General features: G+C 43.7%; 1 protein-coding gene across 3 annotated transcripts in view; it reads left to right on the top strand.

Moving 5' to 3' along the window:
• The window catches only part of TEX2 (testis expressed 2), a 98,059-nt gene that overhangs the window by 49,543 nt on the left and 23,693 nt on the right, over positions 1 to 24,823 (top strand). For all 3 annotated transcript variants that reach the window (XM_072939419.1, XM_072939420.1, XM_072939421.1), the window contains exons 3-6: positions 9,548 to 9,748; positions 10,722 to 11,061; positions 12,572 to 12,819; positions 23,202 to 23,348. In XM_072939419.1, coding sequence (XP_072795520.1) covers positions 9,548 to 9,748; positions 10,722 to 11,061; positions 12,572 to 12,819; positions 23,202 to 23,348 — 936 coding nt within the window. The remainder of the gene's footprint in view (positions 1 to 9,547; positions 9,749 to 10,721; positions 11,062 to 12,571; positions 12,820 to 23,201; positions 23,349 to 24,823) is intronic.

Here is a 24,823-nt window from a genome sequence, read left to right as displayed (position 1 = left end):
ACCATGTCCGTCTTGTTCATCATTGTATCCTCAGCACCTTGCATATATCAGGCACGTGCTAAGTGATTGTTGGATGAATGGATAGGTAGATGGATGGAGGGATAGGTGGATGAATGAGATTTTATCAGAAAATTTAGGCAATAAGTTAGTATTGACCCTGTGATCTCACTGTAAAGTTGCTTTTTAAAAGAAATCCCTGATACTTGCTGTTTTTTTTGGAAAAAAAAAAGTTTAGCCATAATTTGATCAGAGTGATCTTTTAAAGAGATGAAAAATAATTACTAAAAAGTACAGCTTATGGAAAGTTTTTCCTTTTCCCACAGCAGTGGAAAAGCCAAGATGGTCCATCTCTGACAGGATTTGAAACTTGGTATTTGTTGTTTAGAAACAAGCAGCAAGTCTGCCCTCCTCTCACCAGGCCCTTACAGCACTGCCCTCCTGAATTCAGAGGGAGCGAAGGATGGAAAGTGGATACTAAGGAGAGCATGGGAGGAATGGGGATGGTGGTGTGTTCTGGATTTCCACTCTGCTTCCAGATTCATGGCTTTAAAGTGTTGCAGGAGATGGGCCTTGGTTTCTTCATAAAACAGTTCTGTGGGCCGATTTCTAGGATGAGTGGAGAGTCACTTTTTGAAAATAGCTTGATTTGGGGGATTTGTCAGCTGATTGGAGTTACTTTCTGATGCTATGTAGTTCATTTTTATAGAGGATATGATGATGCAATTCTTGAGGGCAGGTATGGAAATTTTTTTAAACATTTACTGATACAAGAGGCTATAAAACCTGCCTGTGATAAAACTCTTAAGTACAGAGGCCCTGCCCCCAGCTCCTGCATACTTCATGCCCCCGACTAGCCCTCATCTGGTGAATCCCGGGAACCAGTCAGGCAGGGAGCCTGGTGCTCAGGGGCTGTTTCAGGAGACCATGTGGTTTTAAGCCTCTGAACCACATATGATCTCATTGATGGGTCCAGGAAGTCCTTGCAGTCTGGACTCAGAGTCTGTCTGGTTCCTTTATTGGCTTCATAAACAATTCAAAGAGCACTGCAGTTTTTATTCGATGTGCCTTCACCTGACAAAGAAAGGGAGGAGAAAAGTAAAGCTTCCCTGTCCTTTTTATTGATTTTTATTATTCCATCCATACTGCAGACATTTGTATTTAAAAATGACACTGCAGCAGTGATGAGTCTGTGGGTGGTGAGCCCAGAAGACCAGTCTGCAGCCAAGTAGCAGCTATCCTCAAAGGCTGGTACTCCACCACCTCTCACCCAGAGCCAATTAGCAGCTCTGCTGTCTGGAATAGAAGCAGTCAGAGCCTCTGTGATGCTAAAGAGCTGTCACAGAGTCCACAGAGTAACTCTTAGACCCCCCTCCAAAGTCTGCTTTTTATAAATGATGGGAATTCATAGCTGATGTGAGGTAGCAAATAGAAGAAAAGTTGCCATCTGCATTCATCACAAAGTAACAACGTGAACAGATGAAAGCCAGGAGAATACCAGAGTGTTAGGAGAAGCTAATGAGACTTAAAGAGTGGAGATCTGGGTAAGTTAGCTCAAGGCGGAGCCTCCTGTGTGCCACTGAGTCCCAAGGCATCATTGTGAGCAACACCTCCTAGGTGGTAACCTTCCAGGGGTTTTATTTTGGGTGACTAGCTAGATACCCTGAGCTGGGGACCCTGGGAAAGAACAGGTTTGGGCATGGGGAGAATGAGGCATTTAGTCTCAGCGTATTGCACTTGAGATCTTTGCTTTGCTAAGCATTCTTAAGCAAGTTGGATGTTCTTTCTTCTTCAAGAATGTACTTGTCACTTGACCAGAAGTATAGAGTCAGTCCTCCGTATTCTCACGTTCCCCCTCCATGTACTCAACCAACTGTGGATCAAAAATATTTGGGAAAAAAATCCCAGAAAGTTCCAAAAAGCAAAACTTGAATTTACTGCTTGCTGGTAACTATTTACATATCATTTACATTGTATTTGCAACTATTTACATAGGGTTTATACTGTATTAGGTATTATAAGTAATTTAGAGATGATTTAAAGTGTACAGGAGGATGTGCATAGGTAATATGCAAATACTGCACCATTTTATATAAGGGACTTGAGCATTTGTGGATTTGGGTATCTGCAGGGGTCTTGAAACCAATCCCTGTTGTATACTGCAGGACGATTGTATTTAATTTAGTACCATTCCTGCACACTAACATTTCCATATGTCTATAATGAGAAGCTTCCTGAAGATTTCAAAAGGTTCTTGGGTTTATGTTTGAGTGCATGAGTCATGTAATTTTGAGTTATATTCATGAGTAAATTCTTAATCGCAGACTTATAAACCACCTGCAGAACACAGCAGTAGAATGTTGGTTTTGGGAGTGATGACTGTCTCTTTTTGAAAGATATGGCCCAGAAGGTTGACTAAAATTGCATTTACACCATTGCATAACTAACAAATTAATTTTGGAGAATCTTTTTCCCTTAGGTCATGTCACATTGAGTATTTAATAAGAGGGATAGATTTTTAAAATAATCACATTCCCTAAATGCAGGCTGTGGTTTTACATATAAAAGAATACTTTTGTAGGGAGAACATTATCAATTTTGAGATGAAATTCTAACTTGTAAATTTAATCTCAACCTCATGCAGTTCTTTCTTTTAAGAAATTAGAGTGAGCAAACCTTACGGTAAAAACAGCCTCATTACATACAGCCGAAAGAGACTCATTACACAGAGCCAAAAAAAGGTTTCTTTTTTATTGGTCTCTTATAACCCTCAATACAATGAGTACAAGAAATAAAGTGTTTTTTTCTATGTTATACGTATCTGAAAATATCCTGCCCTGGTAACGGGTCGCTTAAGTTTTTACATTTGGCTTTTATAATCATGGCTATTTCCCAGTGCCCTGCTGCTCGGGAAGTTTGTCAGGTGAGATGTTTCAGGGTAGGCGCTCTCACCTACAAGCCGGTACCCCATGTTTGGGTTGGTTGGAGAAGCAACTGTGTAGAAAATGCTTCCTGGATCACATAAAACACTGGTAAGGATGTCAGGTAAACCCAGAATGATTTTTTTCGTCTTTTATTTTTTAATGTTTCATTGTAGGAAATTTCAAGTATACACAAAAGTAGAGAGGATAGTGTAATGAGACCCCATGTGCCCAACACCTAGCTTCAACAATTATGCATTTTGCCACTTAGCCTACTAATTTATGTCATGGCTGAACCGTAATTCTGGTCTACCTATATGCAGCTACAGTTCATAGCATCATTTCCTTGGGAAAATGCATCCTGAATTCCATCCTGAATTACATATTGGAGGACCATCCTTTTTGGTTTTGTTCCAGGGGTCATCTATGGAGGTGAGGAGAGAAACTGGGCAGTGTGGGTCTGAGATTTCTCAAGTCATGTTCTTTTGGAAGAGTAAGTTATTAAATATGAGAAAAAATCAGTGCTAGATATCTTTTCACCTCTAAATTTTATGTGTAACGTATAAAGAAGGTACAGAATGCATCCAAGATTGTTCTTATTGTACAATAGTTTGCCTTTAAGAAGTTTGCCATTTCCCTAAAGACAAGGCGATTGTAAGCAAGATGGCCCCAGGGCATGAGCATGCTGGTGTGTTGGTGCCCTGGCGGCTGCTATAAGCTCTCTGTGTAGATTCTGTTGCTCCTTTCAGTGGTCTCCAAAATGGGTTGCTGAAGACACAGTCCAAGAAGAAAATATTATAGTTTCTATTTGTATATATTTTTACTCTTTATCTATAAGAAAGTAAATAAGCCTTGCTAATATTTAACGTACAGATCACCATATGTTGACCTTTGGCCAAAATCCTTGGAAATTATCAAGAAGACTATTTGAAATATGGATTTATATCCATTATCATTAATGATGAGCCTCACCCTGTGTGTGTGTGTGTGTGTGTGTGTGTGTGTGTGTGTGTGTGTGTGTGTGTGTGTGGTGCCTTGATGTGTCACCTGAAGATAGCACAAAGGATATCAGAAGGGAAAAACTAAAAGTTAGCAAAAAGGCCACTTATTCTTTTTTCACTTTTAGCTACTTTTTACTTTTTATAACATCTGTATTATATTAGAACATGTATATAATTTATAAGTATATATATATTATATATATTGTGGGTATACAGTCAAATTTAACTGATGGGATGTGTGATCTAAAGCTTGGGGTCTGCTAATTTATTTGCTTGCTAATCTTTTGTCTTATAATTTCAACACTTGTTAATATGATATTATGTTTACTGTGTATCAACATAAATAGATCTTGGTTATTTCATTGGTTCATCTGATGTGATGTTATTTTTCTGTCTAATTTACATGCTCGTTATCACCTACCTCTGTTACTGTCTGCCAGTGCATATACCTGGCTTTGCAAGCTGCTGCCCTAAAGTATAGGAAAAACCAAGAAAAAGGCCATTTTCCCAGGCAGAGTCTGTGGCTTTAGCCCTGATTCCAGTGCTTCTGGTGACACTGCTGGAAAGGTGACCTTGAAGCAGGCAGTTGGAGGATGTGGATAGTATTGATGCTCTGGCACTTCCTCCCCTAATGGGCTTTTTTTTTTTTTGGCTGGTGTCTTCAAGCAGCATTTATGTTGAATGTTGACTGTATGCTTGAGGCTATCATTCATAGTATGAATTCTGCCTGTAGGTCTGTCTGTCTTTCATGGGTAGAATCAAGTTTGTATCTAAAATTCTGTGAAGTTTAGTAGGCTGTTCCTGCCATATTCTCTAACTCCATCATCTGTGATATTATGTTTTAACTGATGACTCCAGTTCTAAACCATTAATACATCGGAAAGAGTGTAAGCCTGGCAAAGAGAAAATCCTGCTTATGTTTTAGCTTGGGGGACAAAAGCAAAACAATCACATATTTGTGTGCTATAGAGATGATTTTCAGCAGCAGGGACCTCAGGTCCTGGCTGTGTTCTTAGGTTTAGGACTTGCTCCTTCCCTGGTAGACTAGATGAAGGAATGATGCGGGGGATCTGAGTGACAAGCAGCCTCAAATTCCAGCACAGCCACGTGACAGCAGGGTGTCAGCCCAGGCACCCCGCACACTAAAGATAGAGAAATCCCCGTTGCTTCCTCAGGCCGGAGGGCTCGTGCTTTCTTCTGGTCAGCTCAGCGTCAAGCTGAGCAAGAGAGCATTGGCCTTGACCTGCTGATTGGCACCGTAACTGAAAGTGAGCACAATAGTAGTTCTTCTAGACTTTATTATTTTGCAAAAGGTTAATTGTAGCTTTTAATCTTTCCAAGTATTAAATGAATCCCTTTATAGATTGTGGTTTATACTTTCAGACATGGCTTCTAAATCCAGCAGAGAATTGAAGAGAAACCCCTGACCTTTTACAAATGGGATCACAGGACCAGTCTGTGGGCCAGACAGCTGCAGCCCAGCTGACTATGGGTCATTGTCCCCCAGCGGCGTGCACTGTCTCCGTTTTAACAGCTCCAGCGTCAGAAAGAAACGAGGCTTGTCTGAGATGCTTTGGTGTGGGTTGAGAGCATCTCAGTTTTTTAGCTGAGCTGCTGAAATGGAATTAGTTGCTAACTATATCTGTGTCTCTTTATACCCACCCCCTTGTCCCATGTCAAAACAAAGTTGGAAAAATATCTTACTTGGTAAGGAATTCCAAGAACGGCTGAACAGTGGACAGTTGGGCACTATATGGGGAACGAGATGAAGGCCTTGGAGCTGTGGCGCTGCTCTCAAAATTTGATATTGGGCTGCTTGGGTCTGGCAATTCCATGTGCAGCTTAATCCAGGGAGCTGTTCAGGCCCCAGGAAAAAGTTAGCTGATTGATGGTATCAAAAGGCAATCAGGAATTTGACACAACATTGTAAAATGATTGTAACTCAATAAAAAATGTAAAAAAAGAAAAAAAAGGCAATCAGGGTTTGCACTGGGTAATTGCTTTCTGCGAGGGCAGCCTGGTTCCGGATCAGTAGGGGTGCGCTGGGGGCAGAACAGGGAACTCTGAGAGAAGTCGTCCCTGGCCAGCTCTTGGTCTGAGCATCCCAATGGCCATCTGCATCCTGTATGCCTGACGGATGTGGGTCAAGTAGCAGCCCTTGTGACTCTCAAGGTTTCCTACTATCAAGCTTGTGATCTTCCTGAAAGAGCCTTGTGTGGGAGTCAGGACACGTGGGCTCCAATCACAGCACCTCTCTCTGCTGTAGATAAGTGACTAATTCAGTTTCTGTCCTGAAAAGCTTTAACATCTGTGACTCTTAAGTGTTCCTCTGAGGTTACATATTTTCTTCTTCTGTGCTCTTTTGTGCAGTTATAATTTGGTTTTTCTCTTTGGGAACAGTGACCAAGTCTTCTTCAAAGTAACCTTTCCATCTCCTTGCACTTAGTAGGATCTCATCTCATTCCTCTGCTTCTGTCTACTTGTAGCTGCAGCTACACCTGTGGGCTGTGATGGGCCCAGCAGTCTGTCCTGCTTACTTGTGCCTTACAGATTTTTTAATCCTCCCAGCCACCCTCTAAATTAGGCTACGTTTATGTGTTCAGTGGACAAACATTTGTTACAGTGGTGATTATCTTGTGGAGTTATGTAGTTAAGCAAACCAGGCAGTTAATGGATACAGTGATGGGGGGAAGTAACAGAGGATTGTGCCTAGATGATCAGGGAAGCTTCCTGGGAGAAGCATCATCTTCACCATGACCTGAGGGATGACAGGTGTCAGCTAGACTCAAGGTGGGGCTGCCATGGGAATGAGGTAGGAACCCGGGCCTCATAGCTGGGTAGACTTGGTTTAAGTCCCAGATTTGCAACTACACAGATCACTTTTTTTTTTTTTAAACCGCTCTCTAGGCACATCACTTAACCTCTCTCACCACTTTCCTTACTTAGAAATCCGTAGGGAATTGGCAGAAGTAAAGGAGATAATGCGTGTGAGGGCTGGGATCATAATATGAACCTATTATTACAAATATTAATATTGGTAGTTAAAAATCATATTCATAAGATTGTTCCTTTTCTATATGCAGATTGTACCTGAGTAAAGTAGTGTTAGCACAGAGAAAGTCATTACAGCTTGAGCAGAGTGTGAGGTGGGGACCAGGGAGCCACGAAGCTGGGAAGTGAGGCAGATTGGGTCCCTTTTACAGGTGAGAAAACTGAGGCTCTAAGGCGAATCATCATCCAATTTGGCAGTGAGTGGTGAAGCCAGGACTGGAACCCGGTTGTGTCAGACCCTTAGCAGTTCTGCTAATGTTTGTGGGTTGGTTTCAGTGGATGTGTTTTGACCAGCAGTCTTTCATGTAATCAAGTATGATCAAGGATCTGGACTCACTTAAGCTAACAAATGATTGTTCACAATAGATGTGCAATTTAAAGCCTGGCTTGTGGGTTGAATTTATTTGGTTTTTGGCAGCTGTGGACTTTAACTTCTGGTAGATTTTTAACACAGAGAAGAAAATAGTAGTGCAGGAAGGAGGAAATGTGAAGATAAAAGGGAAGGAGAAACCACAGGTGCCTTTGTGTTTGGAGCTCAGCTGCTGGTGATTCTGAAAGGATGGGGGTTGGGAGAAGGAGGGTGAAGCCAGCCCCAAACCTGACTGGAAGAAGGGAGATTGGAGCCCCTCTGGCTTTCCCATCTCCTAGGTTCTCTTCCCAGGCCCAGCCCTGCCTCTCATCTCTGTCTCCTCTAGTGGGCAGGCAGGGTTTTGTGGTTTTGAGCTATGGAGGACTTGAAGCTCTTCCTCACATCCTCAGGTTGTCCTGATGTTCCTGCAGTTTTTCCAGTGGGAGAGGGAGACCTGGACCTGTCAGAGCTCTCATGAGCTGGTATAATCCAGCTTCAACACATCATGACCCAAGCACATAATTGGCCCAAGAATGCAAGACTGTTCAAATTCAAAAATCAATGAATGTATTTAACCATAATAACAGACTAAAGAAAAAGGCAAAAAACTATGAACCAAAAATTGTACTTAGTTCTACATTTAGCAAAATAAACCTGCCCAAACTGATGCTCTGACAGTATAGTCCACTTCAGGCCCCACTGTGCTCTGTATCTCTTGTCCCCTTTGTAGCTTCATTGCTCTGATCATTGCCATTTCTTTACCAACACCTAGATTACACCTTCTCCCCATGGCCACTGATTACTCATCCAACATTTTTTAATAGATGCAATGACTCATTGGGAGGAGAGCTATTCCTAGCTCATGCAAAAAATATATTGAGGTGTATAAATCTGTATAATTGACTCATAAATTTCATGCACACACAATGCCGAAGAAGTGTGTTGGTCCATTTTTATTTCCATAACACACTCAGGATACTCTTCGTGAGGCCTTTTCTCTTGTATGGTTGCTCTAGTGGGGTCGTAGGATGGCAAAATGAAGACCAGTTCTTCCTAATGTTTTGAGAGTAACCTTGGGTCAAAATCCTGTCATTTTTAAAATCTTTGTATCAACTTCTGACATATTACTTGGCACATCAAGAGATTCAGTGCATGTTTTGATGAATGAATCAAAGAGAATTTTGAAAATTCCTCATTTGGCAAGGGTCTCAATTCAAGACTTTAGTGTGAGACTCAAATACTCACCATGGAAAGGACTTTTCCTTGAAAAGAGTGACAGTCCCAACTCCAGTATAGTGATGGTTAGCGTTTCTCTGCTTATTACAACGACATGTGTAAAATGAAGGGAGTGGGGACATAGTATTTAAAATCCCCTAGAGAACATCTTTTAAAGAGATCTGGGCCACCCATAGCATCTGAAGAAGTCCTGTGGGGCTGGCAGAGTGTTGTGACGGACACTGATTAGAGCTATGAGACTAGCTTTAACACAGTTTTATTGTGCGTTAGGCTTTTGTGTGTTGTCTGTACACTTCAGTATGTTTGCTGTTTTTAAAAATCAGTGTATGAGTATACTTACATTAATGGGGTGAGGGGAACCTGGAACACAGTTTTACTCACTTACGTTAACTATTTATCTTTGAATTTTGACATACTGTTGGTCATATCTGTGATTTATTTAATGCCTAATTCTTGATCATCTTCTTTGCTATGTGATTTCACTGAGAGAGAAATGGGGAGAGGTAGGCGTTCTCTGAGTCCTGGAATAGTAACACGACTTAATATGGTCTGTGAGATTTCAAAGATTCTTTGCAGGTGGGCTGAGAAGAGGATGTATCTGGCTAATTGAGAAAGCCAGACTGGGTGGGATTTCTCACCCCCAGAGGAGGTGAGGCCAAGATACTTCTTCAGTTTACATGAAAAAACTTCTGAGTTTCCTGATTTGTTTGTCAGCTTTAGAAAAAGAAAGACAAGAACCTCTAATTATTTAGGGGCATTCTCCCCCTAAATCCAGGTTTTTAGTTATCAAAAACATACCAAATTACTCCTCAGTGCTGATTATCCTTCAAGTTAAGCATCTTGTCTCAGCAACCTCTAGTCATAATAAATGGACACGTATGTCATGATCAAGTTTGAGTTTAGTGTTCTGAATACCTGAATAATCATCATTTTCACATTGACTCCGATGTCTGTTTGTTCTAATTTGACTAACGTAAGTTCTTCTCTATCAGGGATGGATGAATGAGATTTACAGCTATGATCCAGAAACTTACCACGCGACCTTGACACATTCAGTCTTTGTTCGACTTGAGGGTGGGACCTTAAGACTTTCAAAGCCCAATAAAAATATATCCAGGAGGGCAAGCTACAATGAAACAAAGCCAGAAGTCACTTACATCAGCCAGAAAATCTACGACCTCTCAGACAGCAAGGTGAGCCCAATGAATTTTGGAAGCTTAGATGAGTGAAAAGCATTTGGAATCTTGGTTGCTTTACTGTATTTTCCCCTCTATGTGTGTTTAAAGTATTAGTGTAATTTAGGGCAGTACCTCTCAAAGGTTAATATGCAGATGAATCACCCGAGCATCTTTTTAAATACAGAATCTGATTCAGCAACTATGAGTACAGCCTAAGAGTCTACATTTTTATGAACTCACAGGCGATACCCAGGCTGCTGGTCCGTGGACCACACTTTGAGAAGCAAGGGCATCATACACTCTTTTGACTTTGAGAGTTAATTTTTTCAGTCAAACAGAAAGACATGTACGATGGTGCTAGGGTAATAACTAATGGAGGCTCTGTAAATGTGAAATTATGGATGTGCAAAATAACTACATTTTGATGAAAATATTAATATACTTCTATTTTTGAGAAGTGTAAATTATTTGTTATTTGGAAAAGCTGTAAGTTCTCTGTTCTTGTAACTTACGTGAGTGACCTTTGGGTTTCCCCAAAATGGCAGAAGTACTTAAAATAGTTTTTTTATAAATTCATTCTTAACTTGAGGTTAATAAACTCGAGCTTCCTATCTAGATCCAGTTTGATAAATTCTTTTTTTTCCCAGCTTAAATTTGGCCCAGAGTCTTTAAACACAGTTGATATCCTAACTAAGCTGATGATAATCCACTGAACAATTACTGTGCTACTGTTACCTGAAAATCATAGATCTTTGTAAGTCTTGCAAAATTCTTAAACATTTACTTTCTGGAATGATTTTGAAGAATAAGTTATTTCTAAAAATTTATTCCAGTTTCTATAGTCATGTTACAGACAGGTGGTAATTATTTCACATTCATCATTTTAGTCAAAAATACTGCAGATTTTGCGTTTATGCTCTGCACAGTAGTAATACACAAGATAGCCAGTTCTCAATTTAGTAAATAAATCTTTCCTCTTCCCCTGTAGATTTATCTTGTGCCTAAAAGTTTGGCTCGAAAACGAATCTGGAATAAAAAGTACCCCATTTGTATCGAGCTTGGTCGACAAGATGACTTTATGTCTAAGGCCCAGTCTGATAAAGAGACTTCTGAAGAAAAGCCACCAGCTGAGAGAGAGCTGGGAGGCGAGGACCTGAAGAAGCCATCCCACCCTCAGGAGGGAACAAGATCTGGCCAGCGGGATCAGATACTCTATCTCTTCGGGAGAACTGGCCGAGAAAAAGAGGAGTGGTTTAGGAGATTTGTTCTGGCATCTAAGCTGAAGTCAGAAGTCAGGAAGCCACCTGGTATCTCTGGAAGTAAACCAGGTAATGGCACGTGTGCTAAATGCTAATGCATTTTTAAAGGGCCTGTGGGAGAATTGAGAGAGATTCCCAGGTAGGGAGGAAGGAAGCCCACCCTGAACCGATGACTGTCTGGCACCTGAGGTATGTTCATGGAACATTTGCCTTGTAGGCTGATCACTGCAGTGCTTTGTATGCAATCATTTAACCAATGAGGGAACCATTTGCAGATGAATGGGTTTTTTGGTTTGTTTTTTGATTTACTTATTTATTTATTTTTGCTGTTGCTGCTTCCTTAAGGATTATATTTATTTTTACATGTTGTGGCTCCTCTGGGAGAATAAGGAGCAGGAGAACCCTAGTTATAATAAGAAGGCAGGTGAAGTGGGGAGGGTATAGTTCAAGTGGTAGAGTGCATGCTTAGCATGCACAAGGTCCTGGGTTCAATCCCCAGTACCTCCTCTAAAAATAAAGAAATAAACCTAATTACCTCCCCCAGCCAAAAAAAAAGAAGAGAGAGAGAAAGTTTTTAAAAATCTACAAAATAAAAAAGGCAGGTAAGAAGGTAGCTTGTGCTCCCAAGCTCCTGGCCTTCAACTTGGCCTCCAGGCCTGAGATCCCCATCGAAGCCAGGAATTCTCTGGCCTCCTGACTCACTGCATTTGCATTACTCACCATGCACCTCTGTTCATTTTCTGTCCCTCTGCCCCATGTACTCTGCTTGGAACGTCACTGAATCTCTCACTGTTCTCCAAACATATTGTGCCCTGTCATTGCTTTTAGCATATGCTGTTTCCTCTACCTGGAATGCTCTTCCGTCACCTAGCTCAGGAAAATGCCAACTATTTCTTCAAGAGAGTCCAGAGATCACTACCTGTGAAAGTCAGTCCTGGGCTGCGTGCCTCTCAGCTCTCTTGGGCAGAAGTACTCACCCTCTTCTTTCTAAAAGCCCTTTCAGTCATGCTTCAGTTACAGTGCTTTCAGTCATGCTTCAGTTACAGTGCTTATTACAGAAAACTGTAATTTATTTGCCTGGGTGCCCGTGTTCAAGGGCAGGGATTGTATATGGCTTATTCTTCTTTTCATTGTGGAGTTGGCCCAGAGAAAGTGCTTGACAAAAAATTTGCTGAATGAAAGATGACGTGTTTGGAATTACCATACACCGTGGAGGGACATCTAGCCTTCTGCCCACTTGCCATGTGCCCCATGGGGGGGTGTCAATCCTTTATTTGACCCTAAATGATTACCAGGAAAAAAAGAAAAAGATACCTACCAGATGTGTATTATGGCTCTTGTTACTCTGAATTTTCTTGGAGAAAAATTTTTTAAAACAGAACCATTTAAAAAAATTATCTATCGTTACAGTGGGAGGTGTCTTGCAGGGTGGGAAATAACCTTGGAAATGTTTTTCAAACAGTCATATATATCATTTTAGCTGCTTTTCAGCTGAACCCAGTGGAGTTTGTTCTGTGTTCCATTTACTTTGCAGTCCTTCTCTTCATCTGTATTAACAGCCATCACTTTTTTGCTGCAGGGGTTTTGCCCTCACACAGCAGGCACAACAGCCCCTCCGGGCACCTGACCCACAGCCGCAGCAGCAGCAAAGGCAGCGTGGAGGAGATCATGTCCCAGCCGAAGCAGAAGGAGCTGGCGGGCAGCGTGCGGCAGAAGATGCTCCTGGACTACAGTGTGTACATGGCCAGATGTGTCCCCCAAGAAAACCGAAGCCCCCAGAGGAGCCCTGTGCAGAGTGCGGAGAGCAGCCCCACAGCTGGGAAAAAGGTAACGCTGGCTGCCTGGGTGTAGCTTTTCTCCTCTTGGACCCATTTCCTCATACATGGGCCCTTCGAGTGCTTCTTGTCCCAGGCCCTGTTCTAGGCCTTGGGGACACAGTGATGAACAAGACAGAGGAGGGCCCTGCCCTTCAGGAGCTTGTACCCTAGTCAGGGAGAGAGCAAGAAACAAATGTCAGGTGCTGATAAGGATTAAAATAAAGCCAAATAAGGGAGGATGGGAAGTGGCCAGGACTGCTATTATAGGTTGGTGGTCAAGGAAGGCCTCTTTGAGGACCTGACATTTGGGCAGAGACCTGGCCAAAGTGAGGAAGTGAGCCCTGGTGGTCTGTGCGGGAGGAGCATTCCAGGCGCAGGGAGCAGAAAGTTCAAAGGCCTCGAAGCAGGGATGTGGTTGAAGTTTTCAAGGAACTGTGATGAGTCTAGATGGGTGACCGTGAGCAAAGGACAGAGAGGCAGGGCCTCATCAGATCAGATCCTGGGAAGCCCTGGGAGGGTTTTGAGCAGGGAGTCGTGGTGGAGTGGCTCTCCATGGAGAGCAGAGAGTGGGCAGCAGGAGAAAGAGGGTGGGTGGGCCGTGGTCATGGTAGTGGAGAATGGGGCTGGCATGGAGGTGGTCATAGCTGGGGGTGAGAAGTGGCTGCCTTTGGGATCTGTGTTGGAGGGAAGCTGGCTGGATTTGCAGATGAATTAGACGAGGGGTGGAGAGAACCAGAGGAGGCAAAGATTACTTCTAGCTTTTGACGTGAGCAACTGGGTGATCAGTAGGGAAGTTCACAGAATCATTAGCAGTTGAGGTCTGATTCCTCAGTAACACTGTTCTTGAATTCTCAAACTCCTCAGCTGTGTCCACTGCTTCTTAAGGTTTACCATAAGCATTATTTCCAAAGTGTAACAGCTGGACAGTGACTCAAGATCATCTCTGATAAGATAACTATTATAAGTTGCCATATGCCAGACTGTTCACTACTTTAATAGAATTACTCAGATCCCTTGAATCGTCTTGTAAACTAGATCATATCCTTTCCATTTTGTAGATAGAGAAACCAAGGCTTATGGAGGTTTAAGTAGCTTAATGTCACGGTTGCTGGGTGATGGAGTGTACAGAATCTGACCTGAGACTCCAAGGCCCTCTGGCTGCCACGACTGCCATCGTGGTAGGCGGTTCTCAAACGGTGCTTGACCTGAGCCCCTGCCACCCCTCCCACTCAGGCTCTAAGGCGCAGCCTCCTGCCTGTGGAGCATGAGGCCTGTTTTTCCCATGTTCAGTCACTGAAGTATTTGACATCTTACAGTGACTATATTTCAGTTAATGGGAAGCATTTGATGCCTTCCTCTTTGTGCCTTCAGCCATTATTCATTCTGTTGACCCTCTTCAGCGAGGAGGAGGACCTAGACCACCCCCCCAACTCGCCCCAGCCCCCTTTGTCAGGGTCCAAAAAAGACCATAAACCTTTACCTGCCTCTGATCCACTGCATCCACCTCTGACCTAAGTTATCAGGTAGAGTGGGAAGGAGGCCTCCCTCTAAGCTAGGGTGGTACAATTTAAAACTGTTCTAGAAATGTCCTACCAGTGTTTACCACCAGTGAATCCCACTCCTCCCAGTTCCCTTTTTCCCTGGGCTATCAGCTGTCTGGATTCTTATTAGACTCAGGAAAATCAGGAGGAGAATTGTGTGATGTAAGAAAATGATCTCATAAAATGCTTGTTTTTTTTTTTTTAAAGAATTCCATAAATTAAAATAGAAAAGTTTTAGAACATTGTTTCCTTGGTATGTGTTACACCTGCTTGTTGTAGCATGTAATCACTGGGGTCTGTGGAAGCCCCAAGATGGGCTGGGAGACCCTGATGGCACACAGTCAGGCCCTTGACCTAGCGACCTAGTGTTGCTCTCAGTGGGGTGGGGTCTCTGTTACAAACCTTTTTTCCAGGTACTTGGCACTTACCCCTTTAAGCACCAAAACCTTTCTTTCCCCTTCTAAATGTGATGAAAATCTTTAAAAGCCACACTTTCTGGCCGCCTTAGGCAGAGCTAGGCAAGAATGATCTAATCTTCTCTTGATGATTTAAAGATGGAAATTCAGGCCTGTCGTCATGCAGGGCTACCAAGGTCAGAAGGCCTTTGGCCCCGGTCTGCGCCATTCCAGACCACAGACCTTGCAGTGTTTTCTGTCGGTATCAGTTGGCTGGTGTTGGTGTGTGTCCCTCTAGTTGCCTTTCACTGAGCTCTGTCCCCATCTCCTACCCCTGCCCTTAATGTAATGATTCTAATCTGCACAGGCTAGGAAACCAGAGAGCTAGAATTGTGTAAACAGAGATAACTGTCTTTGAAAGATGGCTGTTGAAGAAATTGCATGAACTTCAGTGCTGGGCTCCACCTCCACGCAGCCTGCCTGGAGCAGGTGTGGGCTGACAGGGGTGGTCTGGTAGTTAAGAGGGTCTTGAATAAGGTCAAGGTGTGGTGTGTGTTTTTTGTTTTAGTTCAGTTACTGAATAACAAACAGCCCCAAAAGAAGTGGCTTAAAATAGTAACAGTGATTTACTTTGCTCACAAATTTGTAATCTGACCAAGCTTCGCTGTGACTCCTTCTCTCTGCTCCACGCGGCGTCAGCTAGGGAGGCTGGACTGGGGGCTGGAGGACCTGCTTCCAAGATGACACTTGCATGGCTGGTAAGATACCGGGTGTTGGCTGGGAGCTCAGCTAGAGCTGAGGGCTGAGGGCCTCTGGCCTCGGTTCCTCTCCACGTGGTCTGAGCTTCCTTCAGTGTGGTGACTGGGTTCTGAGTGCAGGTGTCCCTAGAGAAAGAGCCAGGTGGGCACTGTATTGCCTTTTATGACCTAGTCTGGGAAGTAAAACAATGTCACTGATCCTGCTCCATTAGTCAGAGTAGTCTAAGTGCCCTCCCAGCTTCAAGGAGAGGGGCAGAGAGTCCACCTCTTGCTGAGGGAGTTGCAAGTTCTTGGAAGAGCATCTGGGATGGGAAATATTGCACCATTTTTGGAAAGTAAGGTCTGCTACAGTGTTCCTACACTCCTTTCATTACTTTTCACGCTTCCCTTTATACGTCAGTGGAGATAGTTCTTTACTAGTTTTCTTTTTAATTTTGCAGTTAGAGCAGATGAGGACCTTTCCCCTATCCCCATCTTTGATTTTCTTTTCTTTTCTGTGCCCATGAAGCATTAACATGGTTCCAAAAACCAAAGCTATACAAAGACATATTCAGAAAAGTGCCGTCTCCCACACTGTCCTGCTTCTGTTCACCCACGCCATCCCCCCCAATAGTGAACCAGTCTTCCTAGGCTCTGCTTCATCCTCTCTGGGTTTACTTCCCTGTCGGTCTTACTCAAAGGATAGCACGTTATGGATACTCTTTTGCGTGTTACTTTTTTCACTTACCAGTACGTTCTGGAAATCACTCCACCTTAGTTCATAGATATCTTCCCTTGCTCTTGTTTTCAAGCAGCTGCAAAGACTGACTCCACTGTGTGAATGTTCCGTAGCATAGTCCGTCTCCCTCTTATATGGGCATAGAGGTGGTTGGTAATGTTTTGCGATGATGAACAGTGGTGCAGTAACTGTGTATTTGTGTTTTTGTGTTATCGGGGGTTGTATCTTCAAGGTGAAGTCTTAGAAGTGGCACTGCTAGATCAGAAGGTAGCCCCACATGTAGTTTTATTAGATGTTGCCAAGTTCCTCTCAGAAAGGATTACACCAGTGTTTATTCCCACCAGTAATAAGAGTGCCTGTTTCCCCAGTTTCACAGAATGTGGACCTTTTGGATTAGTGCTTATCCTTCCTGCCAGAGACAGCCAGATTATTTTTTAAGGTCCATATTGCCTCTGGTATCTTGAGTTCAAGAGGAACTCAAAGAGCTCAGGAAACACAAAGGAACCTTTGACATCTCTTCAAGTTACACTGTCTCCAGTATAGCACAAGGAACTATATTCAGTTTCTTGTAATGAACTGTAATGGAAAAGAATATGAAAAAAATATAAATGTGTCTGTGTGTGTGTGTGTATAACCAAATTGCTTTGCTATACACCTGAAACGTGCTTATAAATCAACTACACTTCAGTAAAAAATAAGAATTTTAAAATAATCACCCAAAAAATGATTAACATGGAAACAAAAGTTACAGTGTCTCTTCATCACGGTTGGCCACCACTCAGATGCTTACCCAGGGTAGCACACCCCCTCCTCTTTCACAGACGGAGCCTGGGACACAACTCCCCACCCCTCAGCCCTGCTGCCACCTCTTACAGGCCATGTTCAAAGCACCTCTTACCCTGAGGGCCCCAGGTCTAATGGTAACATCCAAACACTTGGCCTCCTTTCTCACACGTTGCCTAGTGCTAAACTAGGTCAGGAGGTGAGTGGGGCCACTGTGCTCAGAAGCCAAACCAATGTTAGGAACACCCAGTGATAATTAGTACGTACAGACTAGATTTATATTAAACAATGCTAAGGCACTTTTGGTAGTTATTCTTACCCATAATAATTAACAACATGTTCCAGAGATTCTGCATATTGAGGTAACTTTGGAGCTCAAAGTTTGAGTTACAAAATACCACTAATTTTGGAGGAAGGGCCCGGTTCTCCAGATGTTCTGTGGTTGGTGGTTGGTCGCGGAGCCCTGACTGGCCCTCGTGACTCTGCTTTATCTCACAGACACGAGCTGTGCCAGCCTCTGAAGCCTCCAAACCCTGTGACCTTGGTCCCATTTTCTCTCTTCTCAGGCAGCTTAACCGCTGCAGCAGTGAGGCCGTGAGGCTGGCTGAGGGGACCCAGGGCTTTAGCATCTTGTTGAGGTTGTCTGCTTCGTTTGAGCAGCTTTAAATAGTAACTCAGACAACAAGGAAATAGGAAACTCTCGTTTTAAACATGTCTCAAGGTGGAGAATCAAGATAATGAACATACCCATCACCCTCAGAACGTCCCTCATGCTCTTATAATCTCTCCCTCTGCTCATCCCAGTTTAAAAGGTGTTGCTCCACTATCTTTGGTTTACGACAGACATGCTGCCATCCTTATCTTTGTCCTTGGAATGTAATACGTCTTTTTCTCTGGCCATTTTTATCTTTATCACTGGTTTTGAGAAATTTGATCATGGTATGTCTTGGTGTAGTTTTCTTCATGTTTCCTATGCTTGGAGTTCATCAGTCTTCCCAGATCTGTGGATTTATAATTTTCATCAAATTTGGCAATTTTTTGGATATTATTTCTCCAATTACATGTACATTAAAGCTGATTGAATTTGTCTTACATTAAAAAGAAAAAGTCTAAAGGTGGGATAGTATTAACGGTAGTGTGGGTACCTCCGGAAGGGAGACCCCACAGGCAGCCTGCAGTTTTGCTTGGGGTGTGAAGCCCAGGAGGCTGCCTGTTCTGTGTGCCCTGAAGTGGCCTTCCTGGGAGAGAGGACCATCAGTGAGGCGGTGCTGTGTTTGTCCCCCAAGGTGAGGCTCTGGTGTTGAGATCACATCAGGCACTTGCATGTTCCTTTTCAGTGGAAGGTTTTAAGAAATACTTAGAGATGATAGAGGCTGCCCCATGTTTGGAGAGTCCTGTCTTCATTATTATTAGTTCCTCTAATTGTCTTGTTACCTATTAACTGGATCATAAGATACTACTTCCTGTTTGGTGTTATCAGGAGATGAGAACTCTACAGAGCAAACAGGAATCAAATAGGAACCAAGAAATCTTAATTGGCGGGGTGGTTTCCCAAGGCTTCGCCTTTCCCTCCTCAGAGTCGGCTTTTGAAACATTTAAAAATGGAAATTGCAAAGTGCTTATCATTCAATAAGTAAGAAGTATGAAGCTATATATCCAATTTTAAAATAAATTTTAGAAAGGATACAGACAAGAGTGCCAAGACAATTCAGTGGGGGAAAGAATAGTCTTTTCAACAAGTAGTGCTGGGACAGCTGGACATCGACATGCAAAGGAGTGAGCTTGGACCCCTTCCTCACACCATATGCAAAAATTAAGTCAAAATGGATTGTACACCTCAATGTCAGAGCTAAAACTATAAAACTCTTAAAACACAGGATTAATCTGTGATTTGGGGTTAGGTAAAGCCTTCTTAGCTAAGTGCACGAAAAGTGCACATAGCCAAAGGAAATATAGATAAATTGGACTTCATCAAAATTAAAAACTTTAGTGCCGCAAACAGTACCATCAAGAAAGTAGAAAGACAACCGGTAGAGTCTGCAAATCATATGTCTAAGGGTCTTGTACCTAGAATATATAAAGAACTCTTGCAACTCAATAGTAAATGATAAATAACTCAAGTAAGAAATGGACAAAGGATCTGGATAGATATTTCTCCAAAGAAGATACACAAATGGCCAATAAGCATATGAAAAGATATTCAAGGTCATTAGCCATCAGGGAGATGCAAGTCAAAACCATAATGAGAGACTACTTCCAAACCACTCTGATGGCTAGAAAGAAAAAGACATGATAACAAGTACTAGTGAGGATGTGGGGAAACTGGCACCCTTGTTCAGCGGTACTGTAAAATGATGCAGCTGCTGTGGAAAACAGTTTGGTAGTTCCTAAAAATGTTAAACAGATCTGTATGATCCACAGTTCCACTCTTACGTCTATGTCTGAGAGAAATGAAAACGTAGGTCCACACAAAAACTTGTGCACAACTGTCCATAGCAGGGTTATTCCAGTAGCCAGAAGTGGAAAACAACTGAAATACCCATCAGGTGGAGAAAGGGTGAAGCGTGGTACATGCACATGGTAGAGAATACTATTCTACAATGAAAAGGAGTGATGTGCGGACACACGCTGCAGCGTGGATCACCTTCACAACATCATGCTTAGTCAAAGAAGTCAGTCACAAAAGACCACATATTGTATGATTCCGTTTATACGAAATGTCCAAAGTAGGCAAATTCATTGGGACCAGTTAGTGGTGGGTTGCCTCTGGCTGTGGGGATGGAGTTGGGAGTGACTGCTAATGGGTACAGGGTTTCTTTGGAGGTAATGAAGATACTCTAAAATTGTGATGATAGCTTCATAACTCTGAATATACCAAAACCCACCAATTATGCTCTTTAAATAGGTGAATTGTATGGTATGTGAATTATATCTCAGTAAATCTGTTTTTAAAAAAGGATACAAAACCACATTAGCTTTTTTTAAGTTCTGTACTCTTGGAAGTGTATATATACATTGAAAAAGACTGAAAGGAAATATAGTTTAAGTGTTTTAAATTATTGTATCTGAACAGGGAGATTATGGTTGTTTTCTGCAATAAATATACTTGTTTTTATAATTGGCAAAGCAGCTAATGGCGGGGAGTGTGTGCCTTCCGCTGTGCCTTCTCCTTTGTGAAACCCTCATGGCACCAGATTATGGGTGACCAGACCTTAGCAGCAAAGCCACTAAGCTCTCTTTGTCCCCAAAAAGCTGGGCTGATCTCCTGGCTATTTGTAATAGAAAAGTTATGCTACAAAACTAAGTAAATCTGTACTACTTTATTTTTGTAGTTTAGTTTTTGATAAAATATCTCCCAAGAGCTACTCAGACGCCTGTGATAGCCCTGCTTTGGCTTCAGGCCGCTGAACTCTCCAGACTTTGTTTTGGAAGCCATTTTTAGAAACTCACCCTTTCTGCACGTACATCAGTAGTTGAACTGGTGAGATGAATATGCTTCTCACATTCCTTCCTGCAGCCAAACAGCAACATTAGGAAATGTATGCACATTTTTTTAAGGTTTTAAATTTTTATGACTTTCATTGGAAGTGAGTTCTTTCCAGCAGCGTGTTGAATCCAGATTTTGTTCATAAAGTTGCTTTGATGCGTTGTCAGTGTTCTGCTGCTCATGGGTTTCTGTTTGTTCCCAATGAGTCTGTGGAGAGAAGCCTGCATTAGAAGAAGGAGCTGTTGAAAAGGAAAAACAACCTGTTTGTCAGTTATTTCAGAAATTTGTTTCCACATCATATGCCTTTGGCTTGGACAAAAGTTGTGAAATAGCCTTTGTTTCATACTATTTTGTCTTAAACCTGTTTCCTGTGAATAACTAGGGTTGTAAGGAGAGGTTAGTAAAGGGTCAGCTCTCCCACGTGAGAAGGGAAAGAGTAACCTCTTCTCTTATGCAGCCTCCATATCTGAGTAAGACATGCAGTGACCTGCGTGGGCAGCGTCTTGGCACAGGCTGGAAACCCCGGGGAGGAGGGCATTGTCCCCGGGGGAGTGTTTACTCAGAGGTCTGTGTAGATGGCCTGATGTGACTCAGAGACAGTGATCTCGGAAAAGCTAGACAGATCTCCTTGGGGACAGGGCAAAGATGTTCAGGCAGAGAGAAATGTGATTCCAAAAAGCACGTACAACTTGTGGCATGACTGAGCGCTCGCTGGGCAGACTTCCACTCGTCCGACCAGGACCTAGCGGTAGAGGTGCCTTGGTTAACATCAGAAGACTCTACAGCACGAGGGAAGCACAGAGAGAATGCTCGAGCACCATGCAGATGAGTCAGGCAGAGCTGTGTCTTCTGAAAGGTATTGACCACCGGGTATTATTTTTTAAACCAGAGTACTTTTTCTTTTTTAATGAAACTCACCGACATTCATAAGGGAGAACTTTGAAAACACCCAAATTTGAAGGACTCCTAGGACATAGAATATTGTGCCTTATATGCAGTAACATGAGATTGAAAAGTGCAAGTGAACCCCCAGGTCCCCAGAGATGGAGACGGCACAAGCTCTGAGAAGACTGGAGGACAGAGGGTGCTGGGCAGCCTGCCCGGCCCTGCGCAAGCTCAGTGCCCGGGGCATCTGGTCAGACCCTAAAGACTCCAGGCTTCAGGACAATCACAGCTGGGTACCTGCCATAGACCTTTAGGGCTCTCACGGGCCGTCAGACCTCTAGGTGTCACATCCACAAGCACCAAGCCACCTGTGTACTCTGCCCCCCACCTAGGACACAGCTGTGCTGGGGCACAGTCCTGGCTGCCCACGACAAGCAGCACTGGTGTGAGCCCACACGTATGGGGCACAGAGGCGGTGAGGTGTCTGGAATATGTGATGGCTGCAGGCAGCCCGTGAGAGCAGGACACATGCATTTGTATAAATCACAGAAGCAGGAGGAAAGGTGAGCAATTCACAGATTCCTGCATTTCTAGTTCTTTTGGTCTTTGCTTTCCAAGGCTAATTGTTTCTACAAGGCTGTCATCTAATTAGAGACCTCGGCACAGGGACATGTCTGTCACACCAGGGACAAGTCACACCCCCTTCCTCCCACAGGACAGAGCAGGTGGAGGACAGGGAGGAGGCTGTGAGGCAGGCTGTGCTGATGAATTAGGGGCCTTGGGCAGGGCACTGAGAGGTTCCGAGACTGTTTTCTCCTCCCTCAAAAAGAAGTAAAAGTTCTGTCCTGGTTTTCATGAGATGTAAATGAGGGGACCTAAGAAGGAGTCTTATCATAGGGCCTGGCGTGGGGTCAGGGGACACCACCAAGCCTCACTGCACTGCCACATTGCCCGTGGATGTCACCACCACTCCTCCCTTCTTCACCCCGACCCTGGCCCTCTTTGGGCAAGAGTCCATAATCTGGTACTTAGCCTTGGAAATTGGAGACTAACAGGGTTTTCTCTTTTCCCACCTTGCACATTGGCCATGACAGATGTTTCAGATGGACTGCATCAATGGAGGTGAGGCCCAGGGTGTTTCACTGGGCTGAGATGATGGGCAGGGACAGCTGTAGGAGTTCCACAGAATTCCTCTCTCTAATCCAGGGCTGTGAGTCTCAACCTCACCTGTTCATGACATTGGTGAGAGAGCTTCTAAAAGCCCTCATACCCACTTAAATAGTATCTCTGGATATAGGACCCAGACACCAGCGTTTCTGAGCACCCCCTGCCCCTCTCGCAGGTGAGTCATGACCTCGTAAGAGTCAGGCTGAATGTGAGAGTCTGGGCATTGGGAGACTCTGGGGCTGCCTGGTGAGACCAGCTTGACAGTTACACGTCCTGGGAGCCTTAGCTGGAAGGGAGATAGGCAGACATTTGATCAGATAAATCATTGATTCAGGATGTTGGTACCAAGCTAATCAAGGTGGTGGGGGGCAGAGTATTACGGCTGAGCTAATTGTATGAAGATATTAGCTGGTTCACAAGAAGACTGGTAGAAAAAGAAAATAGTCAAAGAGGAGTTTTTTAATCTTTGACGGCGGCTTTTGTTGCCCTTTTTCTATTCTCTGACATAACGTAGGACTTGTAATTTATAGGGAAAAAACACAACTCACGTGGTCGCGCATCTCTAGGGGGAGGAACCTTTAGTGACTTTATAAAAATAAGCACCTGTCTTGTTCTCCAGTTGCTTTCTAGCTAATTTTGGTCCCTTTTCTTTTGCCAGTTGCCAGAGGCTCCACCCTCCGAGGAGGAAGAACAGGAAGCCTGGGTGAACGCCTTGCTTGGAAGAATGTTTTGGGACTTCTTAGGAGAGAAGTACTGGTCTGATCTGGTGTCTAAGAAAATCCAAATGAAACTCAGCAAAATAAAGGTATTGTTTTCCATACCAGAGGCTTCCAATTCATCATGTATCTTAATTTCTGGAATTTTTGTACCCTTACATCCTAAGTGAAAAATAATTTGGTTTAAAGCATGTAACAAATGGGAGTAGTGAGTTCTTATCAAGCAACATGTGTGGGCTGTGCCCTTGACAGTAGGACTAAGTGCATCTGGGGATTTAGTGCATGTTCCTGTTGATTTTTTCCTGTTCTTGCCCTCATTGTTTATCCACTCCAGGTGGTGATCCAGAATTTGGTTTATGAAAACGTGAGCTTTTGTAGCCGGTTTGTTGTATAAAATTTTCTATCTTTAAGTTAGTAATGAGCTTAAGTTGTATGCCCGGAGAGCCCAGCCAGCCTCACAGTCCTGGCCACGTAGCATATGCTCTGAGGAAAATGCCAGACTACTTAAAACCTCTTTCTCAACTCCCTCTCAAAGCTGGGAAGGTTACTGTTGCACTCTGAATGTGTCTGCATTTGACCTTTACTTCTGGACAGATGGTATTTTATTTTGGGCTCCCTCTTTGCTGAGGAAACAGTCCTGGTGCTGTTGTAGGCCCACTTGGAAGTGAGTTTAAACTTGCATAAGTATTCTTCGTGATTGCCACTTAAAGACTCATTTAGTACCACCTTTGCCAACCAAGAAATCTTATATAGGTTACTTTCAAGTAAGTTTTTGATCCAGTGAGGACCCAATCAAGGAAGAGTCACTTTGGTCTCCAGATCGTCACGGAGAGCTTAGCTTGCTGTCAGCAACTTAAGTCAGTGGCTCTTTTTGGGTCATGGATACCTCTGAGAAGCAGAAACATACGGGCCCTTTCCCTAGAAAAACGCACTTTGACCCAGCTTATTGCCCGCGATTTCAGAGTTCAAGGACTGCAAGTTAGAAATCTGTGAGCTAAGGTAAATCATATTAAAAGGAAAATGTAGGCATGGAGGAGCTTTGACTTGATTTCTGTCATTCTTTGGGTCATGAACAGGGCCTTCCCTGCCTCAGTCAGGCTCTCTCTGCCACCGTGGCCTCGTGTCATCCCTTCCCCAGCCCCCGATGAGGAGGAGGGGCTGCCTCCGAAGCTGGAAGAGCGAATCTTGAGGCAGGAGTCGGGGCAGGGATTCGGGAGGGCTCTGTTGACGAGGGTCAGCCTGTTGTTCTCAGGGTGAGTTGAGGGTTGAACCTGCTCTGCCAGCCAGGTCTGGGGAGGGGAGTGGGAGAGGAGAGGCCGGCAGCCAACCTGAAGCCCCCTCAACCTCTTCCCCTTTTTGGAAGATGACGGAGGGCTTGAGTTTCCCGGTCCAGGCACATGGGCGGGGCTGGTGCTCCTCTTTTCCTGAAGACTGTTCCCTGAGCAGCAGGGCTGCGGGCCTTGGCACAGGGCGACAGAAAGAGGGGCCTACCTGAGCGCCAGCTGGGACACTGCTCGTTGTCACTCAGGTTCCAGCGCGGACTCGGAGAGCGCGGGGAGCCACG

Source organism: Vicugna pacos, chromosome 16, assembly GCF_048564905.1.
Source record: "Vicugna pacos chromosome 16, VicPac4, whole genome shotgun sequence".
In the NCBI taxonomy this organism is placed as follows: domain Eukaryota; kingdom Metazoa; phylum Chordata; class Mammalia; order Artiodactyla; family Camelidae; genus Vicugna; species Vicugna pacos.
Note: the sequence above shows the minus strand (reverse complement) of the source record. Positions and strands in the feature narration are given on the sequence as shown.